This window comes from Oryctolagus cuniculus, chromosome 12 (genome assembly GCF_051225735.1).
Source record: "Oryctolagus cuniculus isolate XC-2025 breed Fujian yellow rabbit chromosome 12, ASM5122573v1, whole genome shotgun sequence".
In the NCBI taxonomy this organism is placed as follows: Eukaryota; Metazoa; Chordata; class Mammalia; order Lagomorpha; family Leporidae; genus Oryctolagus; species Oryctolagus cuniculus.
In genome coordinates this window covers 88,002,178-88,027,635 of record NC_142878.1, presented here as the reverse complement: position 1 = coordinate 88,027,635, position 25,458 = coordinate 88,002,178, and the positions used below count along the sequence as shown (strand labels likewise).

The 25,458-nt window shown below is 59.7% G+C and overlaps 1 protein-coding gene across 1 annotated transcript; it reads right to left on the bottom strand.

Annotated features, from left to right (window-relative positions):
- Positions 1 to 903: 903 nt before the first annotated feature.
- PLEKHO2 (pleckstrin homology domain containing O2) lies at positions 904 to 24,806 on the bottom strand. Its single transcript, XM_051822335.3, has 6 exons — positions 24,659 to 24,806; positions 18,698 to 18,847; positions 13,686 to 13,802; positions 7,503 to 7,607; positions 6,220 to 6,318; positions 904 to 3,634 (listed from the first exon to the last, which is right to left on the bottom strand). The coding sequence occupies exons 1-6, from the start codon at positions 24,668 to 24,670 to the stop codon at positions 2,609 to 2,611; spliced, it is 1,509 nt and encodes a 502-aa protein (XP_051678295.3). The 5' UTR covers positions 24,671 to 24,806; the 3' UTR covers positions 904 to 2,608.
- Positions 24,807 to 25,458: the final 652 nt, after the last annotated feature.

The following is a 25,458-nucleotide window of genomic DNA, read 5'->3' as shown; positions in this document are numbered from 1 at the left end:
GCTCCCAGCTAATGAGCACCCTGAGAGGCAGCAGGGGATGGGCTCAAGCACCTGGGTTCCTCCCACTCACGTGGGAGACCTGGATTGACTTCGAGGTTCTAGGCTTCAGCCTGGCCCAGCTCAACCCTGGCTGCTGTGGGCATTAGGGAAATGAATCTCAGATGGGGGCATTCTCTCTCTCTCTCTCTCTGTATTTCAAGTAAAATGAAAATAAATGATTTTTTTTTAAATGTCAGTGTCATGAAAGAGAGACTGTGGCAGTGAGATGACAGTTGTGTTCCTGTAGCGGGGGCGGAGGAGGGTTAGAATATGATAAAGGATGCTACTGGGTCGAAGGCCACACAGGAATATAAACAACAAACTACTGTATCGGTGCGAAATATACTGATGTTGATAACGGTACTGTGGTCACATGACACAACAGGCTTATTTTTAGGAAACGCACACTGAAGTATTTAGGGATAGAGGACCATGATAACTAACTTTCCAATGATTCAGAAAAAAATTATGTGCATACATGAAGAACAGGAAACGCTCTGCAGAGAAAACAATAGAGCAAGCTGCGTGTACTGTGTCCCTTTGTACTATTTTGATTCTTGCGATTTCACTCTCAGTTTGCAATTATTTCCAAATACAAAGTTTATAGAAACTGTTGAAAGCATTGTTCTTTATGACCCTGGCCCCCAGCCTATGGAAACAAGAAGTGGGAGCGGGGCTGTGAAATGTTCAGCCAGGATGGAGCACTGGGACCGACAGGGCCCCAGCCCAGCCCCTGGAAAGAGGGCCCAAGAGCCAAATTTGGCACTGATGACGCCAATGACCAACTCCCACCTGCCCTCTGCTTCCCGGAGGCCAGCCCTGGAGCTGACCCCCGCACCCACAGACAGGCTTGGGGCAGAGAAGTTCCATAAAAAGGGATTTATTGCCAAACTTCGAGAAAGGCTTCAGAGGCAGACGACCCTGGATGCCATCCTGCCCCAGGACAACACAGCAGTCCCTGTGGACTCCTTGCTCCCCCGCCTCCTCCACTAGAGCTGGCACGTCCCCGGGGCCCAGGCTGCCCAGCCGTGGGAACTGGTGGCACGGCCCACTGGTCACCTGACACAGTAGGAAACTCAGCCTCCACATCCTGGAAGCAGGTGTGTTGGCTAAAGCCCCAGCCAGCCCGGCGGCTGGTGAGGGAAGGCTGCTCCCCAGGGGAAGGCGGCAGGGGCACGTGACTGCGGGCACCTGATGACACTGTTGCTCCTGCGCTGGAGACAGGTGGAGAGAGAGGCAGACGGTGGCGTGGGAGCCCAACGGGTCCAGGGAGTGTGGTTCGGAGAGGCCAGCGGGGCCAGAGCTGCAGCGCTGCTGCTCACCCCTGCTTTGCCCAGGGAAGACGACAGGGTGGACCCTGCACCTCTGCATCGCTGCCCACTACCCTCAAGAACAAAGTGACAGGACAGTAACAAAGGCGTCGACTGCACTGGTCGGCCTCAGTGGGCACGGCTGGTGGCCCGCGGAGGGCGGGCGGCAGGGGGCAGAAAGGCCAGGGCATGCTGCTGCCACCCTCCCTTCCCTTTCCGTAAACAAAAGTGCACAAGCAGGAATCTCCCTCCGGAAGCTGCTCCCACCCCCACCCCACCCCCGCATCCCGGGGAGGGGGGACAGTGAGGCCTGGGAAGCCAGGCCCAACCCTCCGACCTGCAGGGCCTCTGCACCTACGAGCTCTGCCCTCAGTGCAGCTGCAGCAGCAGGATGGAGGCCACATGTGCTCCTGCAGTTGGGGCCATGGGGGCAGGGGCAGGGTGCCGAGATGGACCAAGGAAGGGGAGGAGAAAATGCTCCTGCCAGGGAGTTAAAACGGTGCAGCCCATGTGGCGTGGAATGGGGGAGTGGGAAGCGGCTTCAGACTCCCACACGCTCCCATCGTCACTGGGAGAAATGACCGGAATTCTGAACCTGTTTGGGCTGAGGAAAAGCCACAGAGACCCAGACAAATCCCAGCTACGGTGACATCGCTTCTGCGGCCTGATTTCTCGTGACCCCTGTGGGGCTCACTTCCAGGAGTGTGCAAGGCTTGCACAAGCTGGGCCCAAGGCAGAGACAAGACTAAGGGAAGTTTCGGAGCTCCCCTTCCACCCTGACACCCCCCAGACCTCTGCCCTGCAGTCACGCTCCGCAGAGGGGGAGAGGCTGCAGGCCTTGCTTTGCAGAGAGCCCAGAGAGGGGCCGCGCACCTGCCGCGGGGGGACAAGCCCGCCAGCTCCCAGGTTTCACCCAGCTGAGGGATGAACCTGGCCCCAAGGCCTCTGCAGCGTCTCAGAACAGGCTTCAAGGAATGTAAACTTCTGGGGCTGGGGACAGAGATGACGTCACTCCCAGGAACCCCAGTCTGTAACAACCCTGCAGGGCCTGAGGTGTGTTCCCAGCCAAGCCCAGACCCCAGAGGCTGGAGGCCAGGCCAGGTGGCCAGGAGGCGGCCCCGGGTGGTGCCTGGCACACTGGCCAGGGCAGGAAGGACCCCAGGAGTCTCCTCGGACCTGCCCAGCGGCCCCTCGGCAGCCTGAGCAGTAGCACATTCTTGGCAGGGCTGGGCTGTGATGCATGGGGCGGTCGGCAGGCCCTAGGGCGCGCTTCTCCGGTACAGGGTCACCAGCTCCTTCCGCTTCTCCCTCAGCCCCGGGGCCTCCTGGTCCAGCTCTCCCAAACCGCGCATTTCCTGCAGGACCTGGGTGGCCTGCCTCAGCTGCTCCACAGCCTGGCTGAGCAGAGTCTCGGCGCTCGCAGGGGCCGGCTCGCTGCTCAGCATCTTATTCAGCAGTTTCTCTGTCTCCTCAGAAGCCACCTTCACCTCCAGCTGGGCCCGATACAGCCGTTCCCGGGGCTGCCGTGGACGCCGGGGGCCGTCCCCAAGCAGGTCCCCAAGAGATGAGCAGCGGGGATGGGACTGAGGCGGCAGGTCCCAGGGGTGTGGTGCTGTGGACACTGGCACACCCTTTCGGGGAGTCCCAGGGGTGCCTGCGGCCTGGGATGGCTTGGTGGGCTCAGGACCGTCATCCACACCGTTCACAGAGACCTGCTCTGGGCCTGGGGCAGGGGCCTCAGGGGCTCCAGGACCGTGGGCTGGACTGGAAGCCGAAGACCTACTCATGCAGGCTTTCAGTTTCTCCGACAGGATCTTGGGTGGGGGCGCCGGGGGCTCCCCCCGCTCCCTGGGGGCAGCCTCCGAGGTCTCCAAGCAGGGCACCTGAGCCGGCTCTGCACTCTCTGGGGCGGGTGGCTGCTCTGGGCTGGGGTTCTCCCAGCTCACGGTCAGTTTGTCAGGCAGGACGCTGCTGGGCAGCTGCTTGGGGCCACCGTCCCCTGCTTCGGGGGTCTCCGAGTCCTCCTGGCTCTCAGGCTGGGCCTCAGCGCTTGCGGGATCGGGGCTTGGGGCCGTCTCCGCCACAGGCGTCTCGACCGGCTCCCTGAGGCTGCTGGGCTCAGGTGCTGGGGAAGGCTTGGTGGGAGGCGTGGGAGGCATGAGGGGCCGCGCTGTGTCCCGGGGCTGGCTCTCGCTGACATCATTGCTAGAGGCAAACCCTGGAGGCCCGCTGTCCGGAACATCGAGGTCCAGGCGCAAAAGCCCATCCGAGGCTGCGCTGGCCACCTGGGGGTGGGGACAGTGTGTGGGCATCATCCTCCCTGAGGGACAGTGATTCCCACGCCCTCTCATCTAGGCCCCGTCCACCCCCGTGCCCTCTGCCCAGGCTTCCGAGCCTCCTTGATTAGAAGCTAAAGTGATTTCCTGATTGAATCCTTTCCTCTCCCTCAAATTCCCTGTTTCGGGAGCACTGAGCAGGAAGCCGGAGCCAGGGTATCCTCTTGGAGGCCGGGCCTGGTGTCTGTCACGATTGTGAGACCGCTCCTCTCAATGGCAGGGGACATGGCCCCAGGCAGCCCGGCTGTGCGCTTCTCAGAAAGATCCCTTCTCTGTAGTCACTCTGCCCGCCGCCACGCCTGGGGCCCTCACAGCCAGCTCGTGACAGGACCAGGACTCAAATACAGGGCCCCTGAGTCACCTCGCACCCACTCACTTCCACTAGGCCTTCCTGGGACCTGTCCCAGCTGCCAGTCCAGCTGCTGGAGGCCTGTGTCCACTCCCCGACCACAGCCACCTGCCAGAGGAGAACCCGGCACCAGGCAGGCAGCTGTCCCCCCTGGCTCTGGGCAGCCAATCCTGTGGTTGCGGGGACCTCAGAGACACCGGAGCAGAGCTGGGCAGGCGGCCTCTCGCACGGTCCCTGAGATGGCAGGGGTCCCCAGGGGGACCCTCGCTCCCCTTTGCAGCACCATGTGATCTGGCCCACACGTGCTCTCAGCCACTGGGGACCACCACAGAGATACCCCCAACACACACACACACACACACTCATACACACACTCATCTCATGCATACTCATACACACATTCTCATCATACAGAAACACACTATACATGTGCATGTCCACATATACACACACACTCACAAATACACACTCATTTCACACATGCTCACATACTCATACATGTGCACGCTCAAAACACGTATACACACACTTGTACGAATACACACATCACACATGCTCACACACACTCATCATACAGAAACACACACTCATACATGTGCACGCTCACTCACTCTTCACACATATTAACATAAACACACCAATTCACACACACACTCACAAACTCACATACACGCACATGCATACACACACGTGTCCATGCACTCACACTCAGAAGCACACACTGCTGCCTCCCCATCCCCCATCAGGCAGCCACGCCTCCTTTCCTCTGGCTCCCTTGGCCACCCCCTCTGCAGGCTCCTTGCCCTCAGTTGACAAGGCAGGAGCAGGCTGTCTCACCTCAAAAACACTCCCTCCACTCTCCTTGGGTCCTTGCCCCAGGGCATCCCCAGCTATGTACCCCCTGACAGCCTTAAGCTGACTCCGTCTCTCAGAAAATACGCTGCACACGTCAGCTGCCTTTTCCACAGTCCTGCCCTGGGACCTTGTGGTCACCTTGTGGCCGATGGATGGCCCCCAGGGCCTTGCCCATCTCTCTTGGAAGTGCCCCTCCCTCCCTGACTTCCTGGTGCCAGGCTCCCTGCTGGCTGCCCCTGCAGCCCCCCACTTCTGAGGCCCTTTCCTGGCCCCCGGAATCTCTCCTCTGCCACCAGCTTCTCCTGACCACTCCTCTTGACCCACCCGGTCTCCCAAATTCCCTCTGCCCATGGCCTCCCTCTGCCCACGGCCTCCTTCTGCCCACAGCCTCCCTTCGCCCAGTCCCCAGGCATGGGGAACCCACACTCAACCACAAGCCTGGTGGCTCCTGCTTCCTGCTATCTCTCCCAGGGGTCCCTCTTTTCACATCCCCCTCTGGAGCTGACCTAGCCCCTGCCCCTTCCACCCTCAATCCCCCAGCTTCGGCCAGGGCCTCAAACTGCCCCCTGGAAGGCACCTGCACCCCCATCCCCGATCCCTGTGGGGAAGGCCTCCAGGATTTCTCCCCTGTACCCAGCCCTTCCTAAGAAATCTGCCAGCTAACAGAGGCACGTGGCATTCCTTGAGCTGTCCTGCCTCACGCCTCAGCGCCCATCACCGCGCCTGGGAGTCCCCTCACTGCAAGTCTACCAGCAGAGACCCTCCCTGCACCGCAGCATCAGCTCAGATGCCAGTGACTCTGGGTCCCTCCTCACTGGCCTCCCAGGGTCCCCTTCTGAACGGAGACCCAACCCAGCCAGGCGTGGGGTAGTCTGTGCACAGGGCACTTTGCCAGCTGGAAGCTGAGTTCTGAGGGGCGGCAAGCAGCCTCACGGGCCTGCTTCCCTCCGGCACCAACTCTGGCCAAGGTCAGGGTGTGCACTCAACAAGGGAAATGGCCATGGGCTCAAGTACCCTGAAACCTGCACCTGTACAGGGCACTTCAAAATGTCAGAAAATGCCTACTATGCAAAAACTGTGCATGCATTAAAAAAAAAATTGCACCAAAATGAGCTCAGCTTTTAATTGCATTTTCCATGGACTTCTCGAGGTACCCTTGAAGGGCACAGGTGTCTCCATCACACTTCCTGCCTACCATTCAGAAAGCCCTATCTCCAGATGGCCTCAGGAAAAGGGGGTGGGGGTGGGGTGAGCCCGGCTGCCACCCTACAGAGCTGGGGTCCCAGGCTGAGCTGACCTCCCCCCCACCCAAGCTGGAACAAGGCCTCACCTCCTTCAAGTGGACTCTGGTTGGTGGCCGGCGCTTCTGGCCTCCCCGGACCCGGTCACGCGTCACATGTTCCAGGGCACAGCTCTTGTCTATTTTTACCTAGAAGGAGGGGGCATCAGGTCAGCCCCCCAGGCTTAGGGAGAACAGGAAATACCCCGACATGGAGCTAACGCAGAGGTGGGGTCACCACCCTGCTGCTGAAACCTCCCAGCCTCTCCCCGTGCCGCTCTGGGTCTCTGTCTGCAGCCGCTCTGGTCACTTCAGTCTCCCTGCTAAATGTCATGCCCTGCGGATATCTAGGCAGTCCTGGGACTGCTTCGGGGCTTGACTGTGGGACAAGAAGCCACGATCCACTTCTGGTACCAGGAGGCCCCGGCCCCAGCCACTCTCCTATGCCCTCTGGGGCGAGCCCGAGAGGAAGCTGGCTTCTGCCCCCTCGGGCCCAGGCCTTTGGGTAAAGCAAAGGGGCTCAGGAGTAGCTGGGAAGCCCCAGAGTGAAACTCACATGGGCAATGCGGCCACTGAACGCCACAGAGGGCTGCTGCCATGACGGCGAGTGGGGGTGACACCATCTGTGCCTCTGTGGAGGCGTGAACCCCACTCTTGTGCCTTCCGCCACTGAAGGGCTGGACATGCCACACAGGATACAACACAGAGCCAGAAGTCAGGGGCCCTGGGTGCCTGAAGGGGACTTGTGGGAGCACACTGGCTGCCCGCAGGTCTCAGCCATCTGCAACCCAGAGCACCTATCTAGGCTGCCCCTAGGTCCGCTGGAGCCCATATCGCTAAGGCTGTAAGGTGTCGGGACAAACCCTCCCTAGAAGATCCTGGTGCCATGGGACACCTGCCTGACCTGAGCCTAATCCTGGCTGTGATCACCACAGCCGCCAGCACAGCCCAGGGGGTGGAGGTCGCAGGGCTGGGTCCTCACTGCAGGCAGACAGGAGGAGGCCCAGGGCTCATCCGGCCCAGCAGGCAAACTGAAGAGGGAGGGCTCGGGCTCTGGGAACACCCCCAGCCCACCCCAGCCTCCCCGGCCGGGGCCACCTGCCGTCTCCAGCTGGATGCGTGCCTGTAATCGGCTCAATTCTACCCGAGCACTTACCTGCTTTCTAACTTAGAACAAGTGACTTAACTTCCTTAGGCCGGTTTCATCCGTAAAATGGGACACCACCACCTACTCTGAGGGGCCGCTGTGAGGGCTAAGAGGGGTAACAGCGTCAGACACCCCAGCAGTGACAACGCACGCGGCTTTGCAGCCGTGTGCAGCTGCTGCATCGCACCTCGTCAAAAGCCTTGTTCTTGCCCCGGTTGATGCCTTCGTTGAGGGCTCTGATCCAGGACTCCTTCTCCTCCCCGCTGGGTGCCTGGAATTTGATGTCGCTGACCTGCGGGACAGCCAGGTGGGGTGCATAGCAGATGTTTAACAGGACTGGCCTGTGCGGTCTATGAAGCTTCCACCCCCAGATCCCGAAGTCAAACCAGAATGACTCCCTGACAGGTCTGACACCAGGGCTTGAGGACAAGGGAGGGGAAGGAGCCAGCAGAGAGGCCTCCCAAGCTGCAGCTCCCACAGGCTCTGAGCGGACTCAGGCTGCCCTGTGGAAGAGCCCAGCTCCAGCCCCGCTCCAGGGCCACCCCCACCCCAGGCCGGATGCCTGAAGCCTGCAGAGCAGGAGAAGCCCAGTCGACCCCCACACAAGGCTGAGTTTAATGTCAGAGGTCACAGGTACCGAGGGTGTCAACTGGGAAGGCACACAGGGACCAGGGCCACACTCAGCCCTGGTGCCAGCTGATAAAATACACCTGGATACCCAAAGTCCCAGGGCCTCCTTCCCAGCCTCGAAACACAGACTGCAAAGAGAAGGGCACTGGGACCAGCTGGTGACTTCCAGCCCACCCTGCGTCCCGTAGATGAAGGAGCTGAGGCTAAGCTCATGGGAGATCAAGGTGGGCTAAGGCAGAACCCACGACTCCTGACTCCCACCCCACCCACCCACCCATGCACGGGTCCCATCCCCTCTCAGGAGATCTGGTCATGTGAGGGGCCACTTGCACAGCAGAGCAGTGGGGCTTCCAACTTGATCCACTTACAGCTGTCTGCCCTCTGACCTCAGTCTCCTCATCTGTAGAAGAGAATACCCCTGAAATCTGCCTGATGGAGTCAGGAAGATCACTGTAAAAATGATGCATCTAACTGGAACAAGCGTGTCCACAGCAACATTAGCCACAACAGCTCAGTGGCGGAAACAGCCCAAGTGGCCATCAGCAGGTGGATGGAGAAGCACAGGGTGGACTCTCCATGCAACGGGCTGTTTTTCAGCCTGAAAAAGCTAGGAGATTCTGATACATGTTCCAACATGAATGAACCCTGAAAACAGCATGCTCAGTGAAATCAGCCAGGCACAGAAGGACAAAGGCTATGGGGCTGGCGCTGTGGCCTAGCGGGTAAAGCCACCGCCTGCAGTGCCGGCATCCCATGTGGACACCAGTTCGAGTCCCAGCTTTTCCACTTCCCATCCAGCTCTCCGCTATGGCCTGGGAAAGCAGCAGAAGATGGCCCAAGTCCTTGGGCCCCTGAATCCGCATGGGAGACCTGGAGGAAGCGCCTGGCTTTGGATCGGCACAGTTCTGGCCGTTTTGGCCAATTGGGGAGTGAACCCACAGATGGAAGACCTCTCTCTCTCTGCCTCTCTTCTTTCTATATAACTCTGCCTTTCATATAAATGAAAAAAAAAAAAAAAAGACAAAGGCTGTGTGTTTCCACCCACATGAGGGACCTGAAACAGTTCAAAATCACAGACTGAAAGTAGAATGGCAGTTGCCACGGACTTGGAGGAGAGGAAAAGGCACTCTATTGTTCCCTGGAGACAGAGTTTCAGTTCTAACAGCTGCAAAGATCTGTGGCGCTGGATGGTGGTGACGGCTGCATGTCACGAAGGGGCACACTTGCCGCCGATCACCATCGTGACTGTCATGATCTGAACATTGACTGTGGTTTCAGTTACTTATTTATCTGAGAGGTAGAGAGAGCTCCCATCTGCCGGTTCACTCCTCAAAATCCTACAACAGCCAGGACTGGGACAGGCTGAAGCCAGGAGCCAGGAACTCCATGTGTGTTTCCCATATGGATCACAGGGACCCAACCACGGAGCCATCGCCCGTGCCCTCCCAGGGTGCGCAGTAGCAGGAAGCCAGAGCCAGAAGAGCCACGACTGGAACCTAGGCACTCCGATGTGGGACACTGCGTCTTAATCACTAGGCCAAACAGCCACCCCCAAACCACGAGTTTTTGTTTTTTTTTTTTTTTTTTTTTTTTTGACAGGCAGAGTGGACAGTGAGAGAGAGAGACACACAGAGAAAAAGGTCTTCCTTTACCATTGGTTCATCCTCAATGGCTGCTGTGGCAGGTGTGCCGCAGCCAGCGCACCGCACAGATCCGAAGCCAGGAGCCAGGTGCTTCTCCTGGTCTCCCATGCGGGTGCAGGGCCCAAGCACTTGGGCCATCCTCCACTGCCTTCACGGGCCACAGCAGAGAGCTGGCCTGGAAGAGGGGCAACCAGGACAGAATCTGGTGCCCCGACAGACTAGAACCCGGGGTGCCAGCGCCGCAAGGTGGAGGATTAGCCTATTGAGCCGCGGCGCTGGCCCCAAACCACGATTTTTAAAAACTGAAGAGAAGTCTCTTTCCCAATCTCTCTGTAACTCTGACTTTCAAATAAATAAAATAAATCTTTTAAAAAAAATTAATTAGTCAGAGTTCAGAGAGAGGTAGACAGAGAGAGAGAGAGAGGTTTTCCATCTGCTGGTTCACTCCCCAGATGGCTGCAATGGCCGGAGCTGTGCCAATACGAAGCCAGGAGCCAGGAGCTTCTTCCAGGTGCAGGGGCCCAAGCACTTGGGCCATCTTCTGCTTTCCTAAGCTATAGCAGAGAGCTGGATCGGAAGAGGAGCAGCCGGGACTATAACCGGCGCCCATATGGGATGCCAGCTCTTCAGGCTAGGGTTTTAACCTGCTGCGCCACAGAGCTGGCCCCTAAAATAAATCTTAAAAAAAAATGGGGAAAACAATGAGGTGTCCTAAGTGCTGAGTGTGGTACTGGGCAGAGTGAACCCCTCAGGAATAGAAATCAAAAGTTCCTGCCTCTGTAAAGTGGGACAACACCACCTACTACAAAGCAAGGCCGAGGGAATTAAACACAGTTACATCCAGGGCCTGGCACATAGTAGGTACTCAGTAAACAGTTACTGAATGAATGAGCCAATAAATGAAAGAGTTGGCTCCAAGTTCCTCCCTTGCCCCATTTTTGGGCCACTGCCTACTCTCTGACCTCAAGATGCCCTAGTTCTGTCTTGATGGTAGCCAGGCTGCCCATCCCCCACTCTGGTGTTAGATGGCGCCTTCCTCCCGCCACTCTCCCAGTTATGTAACACCCCGGGTCACCCGGCCCCCTCAGCATCCCCATTATATAACTCCTTCCTGGCTGCCGGCCTCCTCCTCCTACAGGGCCCTGGGTCCCACCCACTCCCCCAGGCCAGGCATGGCCAAGTGCTCATTTGCATGACCAGGGTAAATTTGATCCTGGCAGCAGATCTGCAGTAAAGTCAGAAACCCCAAGGCACCGTGGCAACTGCCTCTCGGACCAGCCATCAGGGCTGCTGGGGGCGCAGGTGGGCCCGCGCCACATCTGGGGGCTGCAAAGGCCACCAAAGACTGTGGTGGGCGCTGCTGCGGCAGCACCGGTTCCTCTGACCTCTGCTGCTGCTGCTCACAGGCTCCGGGTGGACGGGGCCCTGCCTGGGCGCAGGAATTGGCATCCCAGAGAGCTTGAGGCGTGTGCAGCTGAGCTTGAGAGAGCGGCTGAGAACCGTCGGGTGGCCCAGTTCTACTCCCTTCACTGTGGGCCTCAAAGGGACAACAGGACCACTGGAGCCAGTCCCTCTGCCACTGGCCCAGCCCACCTGAGCCTGGCCACTGGGAATGTGTGGCCCCCTCCCAGGAAAGACCTGCAATGGTCCCAAGGAGGCCCCAACACACGGGAGAGAGAGAATGCAAGGATAGGGGGAGAGCCGGAGCCACGGCTCACTAGGCTAATCCTCCACCTTGCGGCGCCAGCACACCGGGTTCTAGTCCCGGTCGGGGCGCCGGATTCTGTCCCGGTTGCCCCTCTTCCAGGCCAGCTCTCTGCTGTGGCCCAGGAGTGCAGTGCAGGATGGCCCAAGTACTTCGGCCCTGCACCCCATGGGAGACCAGGAGAAGTACCTGGCTCCTGCCATCGGATCAGCGCGGTACGCCGGTAGCAGCCCGCCGGCCGCAGAGGCCATTGGAGGGTGAACCAACGGCAAAGGAAGACCTTTCTCTCTGTCTCTCTCTCTCACTGTCCACTCTGCCTGTCAAAAAAAAAAAAAAAAAAAGGATACGGGGGACCCAGTTCTCACCAAGGGCACCCTGAATCTGGGCTGAGTGAGGATGATTAGAACAGGGGCAACACCAACGAGCTGTGTCCCCGAGGGCCACAGGCCACACAGGTCCCTGCCAAGAGCCCTTCCAAGAAGCCCCAGGGGCACAGGCCCTGGAGGAGTCAGGAGCCAGGCCGCGGAAGGAGCCCAGAAGGCCTGGGAGAGGGAGCAGGACTAAACGCCAGAGAGGAAAAGGGGGGAGGGGAAGAAAGGAGACAGGAAAGGGCCAAGCTGGCCAAGAGCAGCAGGACAGCGAGGCCCAGCAGTGGCCACCCTGCTTCCTGGCAGCGTCTGTCTGTGACCTCATGGGCAGGGGTGTGGGGATGGAGGGGCAGGGGGAGGAGGCGTGCGAGACACTGGAGTCTTTGTTTATTTGATTAGAAGGAAAAAAAAAAAAAGGCGGCCTTAGGACCAGACAGTCAGGGTCACGTGACCTCAGAGCCGGCCTCACTGAGGATGGGGAACACCCAGGGCGCTGGGAAAGGCGGCGGTGATGAGAGGCGTTGGAGACGGACGCGGTGCTCCGGGCCGGATCCGCATCTACCCTCTGGGACTCCGTCTTCTTGTGTGAGCTTCTGCGGTGGCCACGGACGGGCACCTGGAGCTGGAGCCAGGGTGTGTGCTCCACCCGAGGCCCCCACCACTTTCATCTCCCTGCTGGTTGTTCCCAGCATCACCCAGAGCCAACCTGGACTCTTGGCAGAGTTAGAGCAGGGGGAGGGGGGTGCTGGCCGAAGCCATTGAGAATGCAGCTGCACAAACAGGCCCCTGGGAAGGTGGCGGCCCACCCTGAGCTGGCCTGACCCACCTCCCCACCACCCGCTGGTTCTCAGAGCTAGGGAAAGAGGCACCACCTACGCGCTGTAAGAGCCGCACCCCCCAGCCGGGCCTGCACCTGCACAGGAGGCCCGCACACAAAGGCCAGCCACACAGACTTAGTCCTTCACACCCAAACAAGCATCCAGGCACTAGGCGCCCACTCAGAGATGTAGCGAGTCTCTGGGACAGGACAGGGGCTCCAAGGCCTGAAAGACCAAAATGTAACTTTTTCTGCTCTCCAAGAACCAGCAGCCTAGGCCCAGCCCCACAAACCCCAAGACACTGAACACCTGCCCGACCCTGGGCACATCCTCCAGCTCCCCCTCCCCCTCCATCGCTGGCTTAGTTCCTTCTTGTCCCTACACACTGCCGAGCAGTACAGAGGCTACGTGAGTAAAACATCACAGGCCGCGGGGACGACAGGAGGCTGAGCAGAATGGCCTCTCACAGGCCCAGCCTAGACTAGTTCCCCACCCCCCAACACCCTCCCTGCCCCGCCTCTGTGACTCAGCCCCGCTCTGCAAGGCTGCACATGACAGGCAGCGCTTGGGGCGAGGTGTGGTGACAGCTGGCGAGGCGAGAGGTGCTGTACCCGCCGGCCTCCAACCCAAACCCTCTCTTGACATCTGTGTAAAGCACCCCACGTGGCGGCACCCACCAGAACCCCACCAGAGAGAGGTGCCACCAACTGCACAGTGCACCTGCTCAGAAAGGAGGGCCCAGGAAGAATCTCCGTCAAGAGTTTCTCGGCTACGCCCACGAAAGGCAAATGCAAGGTGCGGAGAGCTGGGGCGCCGCTTCTGGCCCTGAGCCCACCCCGGAAAGCCATATCCTCCCTTCGAGGCCGGTGGGATGGAAGCCACAGCCACAGCTTGCTGGCCTTAGTGCTGAACCTCCTGCGTCCAGAGCGTGGGGAGGGCCGAGGGCCCCATCTCCCAAAAGCTACTTTCCAAGGACAGCCCCAGCCTGGGAGGGAGGGGAAAGGAGAGGGGACCCTTGCTGCACACCCAGCAACCAGCTCCTTGGGTGCTTGCGAGGCACGACTGGGGCCAACCACAGGTTTGAGCTCAGCCACACTCAAAGAGAACCAACAGAGCTTCCAGGGGCGCGGCCAGCCCCAGCTCTCTGGGGTCACTTTCCCCAGCAGCCCCTGCAGAGAGCTCGGGAAGCGGCGGGCACCCGCCTACCTTGTTCCCCGGGGATCGCAGCAGGATAAAGCGGTGTTTCCGCTTGAGGAGGGCACGAAGGTCCTGGCACTTCTCATAGCTGCCCAGCTCCACTGTCTCCACGCACTTCTGCTCATCCTGGGGGAGGAGACAGAGGGGGCTGCAGCTGGTCGCAACCAGACCCACCAAGACCCTCAGCAAGCCAGGCCGCCCCCCTAAACCCTGAGCCCATGTGGTGGGGACCTCACTCGGTCACGGGGAAGACCCCAGGCTGCCGATCCAGTGACAAGAGGTGGCGCTCAAAGGCCGCAGGTGCATGGTACCCAGGACAGGCTGGCGGAGGGAAGCCAGCAAGGCTCACCTTCGGATGAGAATCGGGGCACGTGGCCCAGGGGCGGGGAGAACGGTGAGCCCAAGCCAGAGAAAGGAAAGCTGGAGAGGCTGAGGAGGGGGTGACAGGGGTTGGGGTGGGAGTTCTATGCAGGCCCTGCAGCTCAGTAGAGATGTGGGGAAGAGGTAGCCTGGAAGAGGGGTATGGATGTCACAAAATACAGAAAAGATTTTCCCAGAGGAACCACAGACAGGACGCAGCTGGGACTACAGCCATCCTAAGCAGGCTCCTCCTACTTGGCATCCTGGGACAGTAGCCCTCACCACGGGCCACAGGCACCGTACAAGGCAAAGGGCAAGGGCTCCTGCCCCATCCAGTGGCCAGCACAGAACTCAGCCTCTTCCAGCCACCCTCGACACTGGAGTGCTTGCTCCCCACGTTCTGGCCAGCAGGGGCCTCTCCAGAAGCCGCCTGGGACAACGGTGGCCCATTGGATCTTCTTCCGGGGAGACCGGCTCGGGCTTGAATAGCTTCCTGCATTGGCACCCTCTCATCCTGGGGAGTCCAAGGAAGCAGAAACAGCTCCAGGGACTGGCCAGCACGTTAGGGAAGTTCTTGCTGGTGACCCACAGCAAGCAACCTGACACTTCAGGAGTCCCTGGTTCTCACAGTAACCCTGGAAGCCTAGAGCCCCAGCACCTGCCTCATTTTCTGCCTGGAGAGAATGGGGCCTGTGGTGACATGATCTGCCCTAGGGGCACAGCCCTAAAGACAAAGGCAGGGCCCAGCTCACACCCCCATCCTCTGACCCCTGGGCTGGGGCCTCTCCCAGCCCATCACATGCCCCTCCCCCCCATCTCTGCTGGAGAACTGCTTGCTCTGTGCAGTGGCCCCCAGCCTGGTGCCAGCAGCATTCCCACCACCAGAGAACCTGTTAGAACTGCAAATTCTTGGGGCCGGTGCTGTGGTGTAGCAGAGAAAGCCACCGCCTACAATGCCAGCATCCCATGTGGGTGCCGGTTCAGGTCCTAGCTGCTCCACTTCCAGTCCAGCTCTCTGCTATGGCCTGGGAAAGCAGCAGAGGATGGCCCAAGAGCTTGGGCCCCTGCACCCTTGTGGGAGACCCAGAGGAAGCTCCTGGCTCCTGGCTTTGGATTGGCCCAACTCCAGCTGTTGCGACCACTTGGGGAATGAACCACCGGATGAAAGACCTCTCTCTCTGTCTCCTTCTCTTTGTCTGTAACTCTACCTCTAGAATAAATAAATAATTTTTTAAATGTTTATTATTTAAATAAATTTAAATATTATTATTTAAATATTTATCTACCTCTCAAATAAATAAATAATTTTTTAAAATATTTATTTATTTGAAAGTCAGAGTTACACAGAGAGAGGAGAGGCGGAGAGAGAGAGAGAGGTCTTCCACCCTCTGGCTCACTCCCCAGTTGGCCACAATGGCCGGAGCTATGCCGATCCAAAGCCAGGATCCAGGAGTTTCTTCCAGGTCTCCCATGTGGATTCAGGGGCCCAAGGACTTGGGCCATCTTCTACTGCTTTCCCAGGCCATAGCAGAGAGCTGGACCTGAAGTGGAGCAACCGGAACTCGAACTGGTGCCCATATGGGATGCTGGCATTGCAGGCAGCGGTTTTATCTGCTACACCACAGCACCTGCCCCATAAATAAATAATTTTTTTGACAGGCAGAGTTAGACAGTGAGAGAGAGAGACAGAGAGAAAGGTCTTCCTTCCATTGGTTCACCCCCCCAAAATGGCTGCTACGGCCGGCGTACTGCGCCAATCCGAAGCCAGGAGCCAGGTGCTTCCTCCTGGTCTCCCATGCAGGTGCAGGGCCCAAGCACTTGGGCCATCCTCCACTGCCTTCCCAGGCCACAGCAGAGAGCTGGACTGGAAGAGGAGCAACCGGGGCAGAATCCGGCACCCTAACCAGGACTAGAACCCGGGGTACCAGCGCTGCAGGCAGAGGATTCAGCGCCGGCCCAAATAAATAATTTTTTTTAATTTTTTTAAAAATGGGGCTGGCACTGTGGTGCAGCAGGTTAACACCCTGGCCTGAAGTGCCGGCATCCCATATGGGCGCAGGTTGGAGACCCAACTGCTCTACTTCCGATCCAGCTCTCTGCTATGGCCTGAGAAAACAGTAAAAGATGGCCCAAGTCCCACTGCACCCACATGGGAGACCCGGAAGAAGCTCCTGGCTCCTGACTTCGGATTGGCGCAGCTCCGGCTTTTACAGCCAATTGGGGAGTAAACCATAGAATGGATGACCTCTCTCTCTCTCTTTCTCTCTTTCTCTCTCTCCTCTCGCTCTGTAACTCTGACTTGCAAATAAATAAATAAATCTTTAAAAAAAAAAAAAAAAAACACACACAAGACCCAGACAGCATCCCAAACCTGTTACACCAGGATCTGTAAGGGGGGAGGCCCAGACCCCAGGATTCTTCAGGGCAAATGACTTCATGGCCAACGTGGATGACCACCGGGCAGAGGGGTCCAGGTGGAGGTGGCTGGTGGTCGGGTGGCTTCTTCCCTCCCAAGCAGGTTCAATCAGGTATCTTTCCACATTTGTGCTCGTATGTGTCTCTCTCCAACCCTTAGTCTCCAACCCCCTCTGGGTTCCCCCATTAAACACAAGGGCCAGGAAAACCCTCCTGTTCCGGAAACCTTCCCTGCATTCCATGGCCGTGAATCTCAGAGCCCGGACACCCTCGCTCCTTCAGGGCCCCCCATCCCTCACTGCTGGGGACAGGCAATCCTCTGCGGAGCACCTGCAATGTGCAGGCACCCACCTGGGTGCAGGGGACAGAGCCCTGCGGGGGAAGCACTGTCCTAACTCAGGGCTCGGCTCTCCTTCTGTTTCCCCGACAGGGTCCCACAAAAGGCAGGACACACACAGGACCGGTTTGCTGGAGCGAGTGCCTGGCACAGTGAGGCTTCCGAGCATCCAGAGGCAGCTCACAGGCCCACCTGGACAAGCACCGGCCCCAGTGCACCCTGCTCTAGCCAGGACCACAGTCTGTCCATCCCTACCACCAGCTCCCACAGCTGCCCGTCCTGGGTCCACCCCCTTGCACTCGAATCGCTGAATCATGCTGGCACTCCCGCAGCTCAGAGGAGGATAAGCAGGCCGGCGCTGGGCAGGGGCAGGGGCAGCATCTTTGGAACGTCATGGCCCAGAGCCTTCCCTCTCGCCTCCTGGCTCTGCACATCAGGAAGAGGAATTGCACTAACAAGCATTGCTCAACTCTCACTCTGGCCAAGCTCCCCGCCCCTGAGTGCTAAGTTCTTGAAATGGCATTTAGGTTTCTCATAGTGATTTTTTTTTTCCTCTTCAAGCGTAATCTGGACATGTTGCTGCTTCCCAGCAGTGGCCAGATGTGGAGAGGCAGTCCAGAACACGTCTGGCGGTGCCTGGTGGGCTGAAGGCTGACAGCCTGTCACTCAATTCTTGCGGCAGCTGGCACTGGGAGAAGCTGTGACAACCCCCTTTATTTTTAAAAATATCCCCCTACTGCCACGTTCCCAACTGTGGTACATCCTACATTGGCGAGGATAGAGGTGTGGAACATCTGGGGGCTGTCTGTACCCTCAGCCCCGAGCCCGGTCCTCCTGCCATTGTTTCTTGGACACCCCAACTCCACTGGCCGCAGACTCCCGCAGGACAGGACAAGGTGCTTCTGAAAAGCAGCTCGGATCCTGCCAGGCTGCCTGATCTCTGCTGGCCTGGGACAGTCAGGACCGTGCCAAGATACCCGGAGGCATGCTGAATGGGGAAGAGAGGCCGGCTCCTCCTCCTGCCCCCAGGCCAGTGCTTCCCCATAAATTTCATTTGCCAATGGCACAGGGTGACGCAGGCCTCAATCCCAGAACACAAACAACACCTACAAGGAAAAGACACCAGGCCGCCCAAGCCTTCCCCTGGAATTTTACCGGCTCTCCCTTGGACACAGCTTTAGTGTGCCCGGCTGTCCAAACCCCAAGCCTGCTGCCTCTCAGACGTGGGAAGTCACCAGGACTGCTAGAGGCACAGGGACCCAAGGGGCCGCTGGCAGCTTGATGGGATGGGACAGAGGAAGGGGGAAGGACAGCCTGGCGGGATGGGCCAGTCTGACCAGCGACTCGGGCCGCCAGGGGAAGGTACGCTCAGGCCGGCACTTTCCGTAGAAGGCAGGGAGCATCTCACACATTTTAAGAAAATCTGCCCCAAAAACAAGTCTTGGGGTTTCCTGGCTGGTGTCTCTTGACCTGGTCCTCCTCTTGATGTGAGAAGCTCGACAGTCACTGGCCACCCTGAACCTCAGCAGTGTGGCCTGCTCTGTGCATCATCAGCGAGGTACGTAAGACTTCCAAACCAACTATTGTTCCTAACGCCACGGTGAGATGGAGCAGGCTTCAGCGTTGGAACGTGGCATCTTGCCCTGGGACAGGAAGTTAACAGAGTACGGGTGGACAGCGAAGGAGACGCACACCAGATGTACGTCTGGCTCAAGGAGCCCCTCATCCAGGAACTGGGCCTCTGCGCCTAAAGAGACTGTCCCCAGGCTGCAGAGACCCAGAGATCCGGCACTCACGCAGGCTGCACAGGACGTACAGAGTGCAGCAGGGCCCAGGCTCCTCCCGCTGGCGTGGGCCGCCCTTTACTTCGCCCTCTGCCCCAACATCGCAGCCTCAGAGCCAAGCTCACCTCGTTCTCGTAGACCAGCAGCTGGGCCTGGCACAGGAGCAGGTAGCGGTCTTTCCAGAGGCCCAGGATGCCCCCGCTGCTCTTCTTGATCCAGCCAGCCTTGTCTGCCGTCCGCGCGCCCCGAGGCTTCTCGCCCCCTTCCTTTGCGCCCTGGAAGACAGCACCAGGACATGCCAGGAGGGCTGCTACCACGTGGCCACGCGGCCCACGGGCTCCACAAAGCACGCGTCCCTGTGTCAGGCACCTAGTGACATCACCGTGTGTGTGTCCCCACCATCCCTGAGGCAGATACTCCTAAGCCAGAGTCAGAAGTAATAACAGCAATACCAGCAGCCGTAGTGATAACACAGCACTGAGTCACGGCCTCATCTCTGAAACACTGTATTTAGTCAGGAGTCGAGAGACAGACAGACAGATGGACAGAAACACAGAGAGAGCGCCCATCCGTTGGTTCACTCCCCAAATGCCTGCAATAGCCCAGCCAGAGCCAGGAGTGCCATCCCGGGTCTCCTACGCGGGTGGCAGGGACCCAAGTCCTTGAGTTATCACGGCTGCCTCCCAGGGTGCACACTAGCAGGAAGCTGGAGTCAGCTAGAGCTGGAACTCAACCCGAGGTACTCTGATACAGAATGTGGGTGTCTTAACCAGCGTCAACCATTAGGCCAAACACCCCCTACACAGCCTCACGTAACTGTTACAATCACCCCCAAGGCGGCAGCATCGTCACCCCCATGCCACAGTGAAGTGGAGCTCAGAATGGAGAGGTGACGGCTGGAGGGACAGGCAGGATTCAAGGCGGATCTCCAGGCCCACCTTTTCCTGCCACACCCTTCTGTCCCTGTGGGATCACTCAGCCGGTCAGCAAATGCACTGAGCACTTGCAAGGTCGTGGAAAAACAAAATTAACGCAGCCCCTGCCCTCCGAGTGGGGAGAGGCAGGTGGTGAACTCACAGGCACGCAGATGTAAACACAGCCACCAGTGTGCAATGGCACGGAGGACACACACAGGCAGAGGGCAGACAGGGGCCAGCGGAGACCCAGGCCACGCTGGGGCAGTCGGGAAGGCCTCCCAGAAGGGAGGACATTGGGAGGAGCCAGGCAGGCTGAACGCTGACCGGCATCCACCTCGCCAGCTCCGCCCTCCCAAAGAACCCCACCTCCTACCCCAAAGCAGGAGTTCCTTCTCCCCAGGTCAGGACTTCAATGGGGCTCCGTATCTGAGAAGGTTCCAAGGACTCCTGCACAGGCCAGTACGGCAGTAAGACTCCTGGACATGGCTAACCCCCAGGAGCCACAGGGCCAGCCACTGCCATCTTGTGCCCCAGTCATGACCTGCTTGGGTGGCTGGGTTCCATCCAGGTCCATGTCTACCAGATGGGGTGAGTTCGTCTCTACGACTTCTTCTGGTTATAGCTCCATCTCACAGATGAAGAAGCCCAGAGCGGTTAAGTGGCTTGTATCTGGTCAGCAGGGGTTGAGCTTCAGAGCTCAGACTCTCCACCACCACGCTGTGCAGTTCAAAGACCAGGAAGGAGGGGCCGGTGCTATGGCGCCGAGGGTTAAGCTGCCATCGGCAGTGCCGGCATCCCAGTTTGAGTGTCAGCTGCTCCATTTCTGATCCAGCTCCCTGCTGATGGCCTAGGAAAGCAGTGGAACACGGCCCAAGTGATTGCGCCCCTGCACCCGCGTGGGAGATGTGGAAGAAACTCTTGGCTCCTGACTTTGGCCTGGCCCAGCCCTGGCCGTTGTGGCCATTTGGGGAGTAAATCAGTAAACGGAAGATCTTTCTCTCTCCCTCTGACCCTCTCTCTCTGTAACGCTGCCTTTCAAATAATAAATAAATAAATATTTTTTAAAAATACTTAAAACAAAAAAGGGGAAGGGGTCACAGTGAGAACCAGCAGGGGCTTCCCTGCCCAGCCCCAGACCACGCTGTCTGGGCCTGTCCTGCGAGAGGCAGCTGGGGCCGCAGGGTGTCCCTGGGGAGGCTTGTGTCTCTTTAAACTGGGGCCCTTTTTTAAGTTTTATGTAAATTATAACACAGATAAAATTAGTCGATGGTGGCTTCCTTCTAGCACCCTCCAGATTCTGACGTGCTCTGGCCGTCTCTCCTCCACCCTCTCCATGCTCACCTCCCCGAGGCAGCTGGGACGACGCAACTGGGTGCGCTTTTATTTTCATTTCACAGATATTTCTTGAGCATTCACTGGGTGTAAGAGAACCGGGCTGGACTTCAGCCAGTGGCCTTGGATGTCCAGAAGTATGGGGTCTCTCCCTAACTTGTAGATGGCAAGAGAAAGGGGGATGTAGGATGTCCCAGGTGGTCCTCCCAGATTCAGGAACGAGGAAGAGGGAGGCTGGCCACCCTGTCCAGGGAAAGAGGAGGTTCTCCCATCGCATCATGCACCCCCAACCCGCCTCCCCACATCAGCACCGAGACCTGGTATCCGGACCTCATGGGGACCCTTGTCAGCTGTCACAGGCCAAGGGCTTTGATGAAGGAACTAGGAAACGGGAGCCCCCAACCCACATCTCACACGCTCACACCCCTCCTATGAGCAGCTGCAGCTGCCGGCCACCACCTAGGCCTCCAAGCTGAAGGGCAGACTTGGTCTGTCTGAAACAAGGAGGTGGGGTAAGCCACCGCTTAGGACACCCATATCCCATATCTGCTGGTCCCAATCCCGGATCGTCCATTTCCACTCCAGCTTCCTGCTACCTGGCTCCTGGCTTTGGCTCCTGGTTGTCAAATCTTCCACCTCTGAACCCTGAGCTTTCTCTTGCTTTCTAGGGGGCCCACCCCCCACCATGGGACTTCACTCATTCTGAACTCCCTGCACCTGTGACCTCCCCTGCCTGCCTCACCACCTGCCTGCAGAGCGGAAGCTCTGAGGGACAAGGCCGGAGTCTTGCCTGTGGTCTGTGTGTAGCACACCCGAGCCCGGTGCAGGCCATGACTGGACCAGCTAGGGAAGCAAGTCCAGGGCCTTGAAGCACGGATGGGACCGGGCAGGATGACACTTTGGGAGGGAGGAGGGGACAGCGAGGGGGCTACAGATGGCGTGCACCACGCCGAGCTACCCTACAAGAGGCCTGGCTGGAGGCCAAGGTCCTACTTGCCTCCAAACTCACCCTGCCCCCCTGCCTGTCCCCAGACCTCCTCCCACCAGGGGGCCTGGCCATGCCCCAGCAAGTTTTAATAAGAGGCCCTTCCCTTGGCAGGGTTCACAGGGGAGGTTTTGTCCAGTGCCTCGGCCTCTCCTGTTAGTGCCTGGCTGACCACAGTTCTTCCCGTTTCGCCTCTCCCCTCCCACCAGTCCCCCCCAGGCCTTCTCGTGCCTGCTGAGAACAACTCCTGGGGCTCCCCTGGGCCAAAGCCTAGCTCCCCTTTGCCTGCCTTAGGGCAGTCTCTGGGTCATTCCTGTTTTTTTAAGCTGGGTCACCAGGACCCTGCACACAGAGGAGACACATGGAAAGCCACAAGCCAGGTGATGACAGAGAGAGAGAGTAGCAGAAAATAACCCTGTTGCCATCTCCCATCACCCCCAGCAGCTTATAACAGTCTTTGCCCTTTGAACAGTCCAGGGATGCTCTGAGCAGCTCTACCAAGAACCCACCCAGTCCCTGCTCTGGGAGGGGTCGCCAGGCACAGGGGGCACAGGGGCACAGGCTGTGCCCTGGGGGAACTTCCAGGCCCCACAGCAAGAAGTCACCAGTCTGGGAGGGGTGGGGGTGTCCCCTGCTTGGGAGGGGAGAGACACAGCACTCAGCCGGAGAAACCCCGGTGCCGGCTCTCAACCGTGGGCAGGGCTTGGGGTTAGTCTGGGAAGTCCTTGCAGGCGGCCACAGGACGGACAGGGCTCTGAGGAGTACAGAAGACTTGCACAGCCCAGAAAAGGAAAAGTACAAAAGGATATGGAAGACCCAAGCTCTCAACCTCTTTACACAGCCTAGAAAAGGCAAGAGATGGGCCCAGTTCCCTGCCTGTCTCTAGACGGGCTAGGGCCAGCAGACAGCCAGGAGCCGGCAGAGGCCAAGCCGGGAAGACGCCCGACTGTAGGCGGGCAGGGGCAAAGCCAGGGCTTCCACCACCCTGCCAGGGGCAGCAGCGAGAGCCACCGACAGCTGCAGCTCTCAAATCTTTTGCACACACATCATCACACTGCTGACCACCCACTCCCTGACGTTACAGATGGGGAAACTGAGACCAGGGAACACAACGGGCAGATCAGCACCTCTTCCCCAAGCCCCAGCCTGACAGGGACCACCAGCCCACTGCACACAGGAGGCCACTGACCCCAGGGTGGTCAGGCCACGAGCAGGAAGCCCAAGGTAGCCAGGTGGAGTCGAGGTGATGATGAGGGTGGCCCCGAGTCATGGGGTAGAGCAGCCGGCTTTGATGTAAGAGGTGTTTTAAGAGACCAAGATGCACAGAGGCCTGGAGAAACAAGGGGAAGCCACAGGGAGGAGGGGGGAAAGGAGAGTGGGGGTACCAAGGCAGGGTGGGGACAGGGAACCTGGCACTCTGCAGGGTAGCGGGGTGGACAAGACCTTCAACAGCCCAGTTGTCCAAATTGCTTTGGGCATCCGAGTGTCAGAAAGTGGCAATGTTTGGGGGCTCAGGGTCAGAAGGCACACGGGGCCGGGCAGAGCCCACGAGAACTTCCTTTAATCGGGGGCCAGAGCAGATCAGGAGATGGAGTAATTCCCACATCCTCTGGGAGCAGGCGAGGGGCCCAGCCGGCAAGCTGAACCCAGCCCTCATAGCACGGGCCTGAGGCAGCCAGCAGCCCCACCCGTGACAGAGAGAAAGAAACCACAGCAAAACACTGACCGCCCCCCCCCACACCCACCCACTCTGTGAGCAGGGGCCATGGTCACATCATCAGGCCCTGGGGGAGGAGGCCAGGCCCTGCGTTTTACAGAAGAGGAAACGCAGGCCGAGAGGGGAAGTGACTTATCTACCATCCCACAGAATCCCGGGGCCAGGCCTGGAGGGAGCCCTGACAAACAGCCTGGCTGTTCCTGGACAGTGGCCCAGAAAGGAGGGAGGCAGGACGGACAGACACCAGCAGCCCAGCCCCCTCAGCTTCTCCGGTCAGCCAAGGCTGCCCCCTCCCCAGGGAAAGGTTCACCTCCTCCCACCCCATACAGGCAAAGACCTAGCCCCTTCCCCTGGGGCTGCAAGGGGCAGAAGCTGGGACCCCCGCGAGGGATAAGAGTTAAAGTCACCCACCAGGCCCGAATTAATGTATTCATTCCACCAGCATATATTAAGTGCTTGCTGTGTGCGGGACACTGCTGGGGGAACTGGGTGTAAGCAAAGGGCAGGGGTCCCAGGGTGCCTGACTCCAGCCCAGACCTGCAGTGTCCAGAGGGGATACAGGGATGCTCAAGGGGGCTGCTGGTCCGTCCAGCCCTCTGTTCCCCAGGGGAGGTCAGCCCTTGCAGGCACGGGGAAGGCAGTGGCTGGCCCAGCCTCTGTGGTCCCCCAAGGATGTGGTGCAGGGGACAGGGTAGGTCGAAAGGGGGTGTCACAGGGTTCCTCAGAACTCTTGTCACCACGCACTGTCTGCGCATCAGATTCCTTGAGATAAGGGCCCCCAAAGTGACAGAACCCTCCCAAAACACACAGACACACACCCCGCAGCTCTGCCCCTCAGGACCCGACCCGGTCGGCGCCGGGAGTCAGCGGTAACCGGAGACCACTTCCAGCAACTCATCAAAGTCGCCGAAGCCTCAGTCTCCCCGTCAATCCAATGGGGACAATGCCAACCCCGACGCCCCGCAGCCGGTGAGAAGAACCGAAGACATAACGGAGGAGGCAGGCTTGGGATCCCTACCCCGCCCCTGCCCCATCTGCCTGGGGCGGGAGCGCGGGGTCTCGAGACCGGCCGAAGTGGGGCGGGCAGGAGCGAGGGCCTTCCCGGGACCCATCCCAGCCCCCGCCCGGCCCTCACCTCCTCCTCCATGGAGAGTCCGCGGAGTTCGGCAGCTCCGCCGCTCGCTCCCGGCGCCCCGAGGGCTCTGCTACTTTCCTCCACGCCCCGCCGGGCGGCGGCTCCCTGCGATCTGTCCCGCCGGCCGCCCGGGGCCCAAGAAACTTCGGGAGGGCGGGACCGGGGGCGGGGAGAGGCTTCCGGGGGGCCGGGGCGGAGCCTGGGGAGGGCAATAGCTGGGCTGGGAGGCCCGCGCCGGGGCGGGAGTCGGCGGGGCGGGGCAGGGCTGGGGGCGGGGCCGGAGCTGAGGCAGGGGACTGGGCGTGGCTTGATCTGGGGGCGGGGCCTAGGAGGGCCGGGGCTGAGGACTGGCGGCCGGGGCAGGGCCTTGCAGGGGCTAGAGCTGAGGACATGGACGAGGGCGGGGCCTGGGTTGAGGGCGGGGCCGGGGGCTTGAGGGGAGGATGAGGCTGGGGCGGGGCCGGGGGCGGGGCCGGAGCTCCCGATGAGGGCGGGGCGGGGCCTGGCCGGGGCTGGAGGGGAGGACGGGGCTGGGGCGTGGCCTAAGGTTGGGCGGGAACTAGGAGGCACCGGGCTGAGGACTGGAGGCCGGGGCGGGGCCTAGCCGGGACTAGCGCTGAGGACACGGGCGGGGCCGGGGCCGGGGCTGAGGGCGGGGCCTGGCCCCGGCGGGAGCCGAGGACGAAGGCTGGGGCGGGGCCGGGGTGGGGCCGGAGCTCCCGGTGGGGGCGGGGCCTGCGCCAGGGCAGGGCCGGGCGTGTGTTTGGGGACTGGACGGCGGAGGCCGGGCGGAGCTGGCG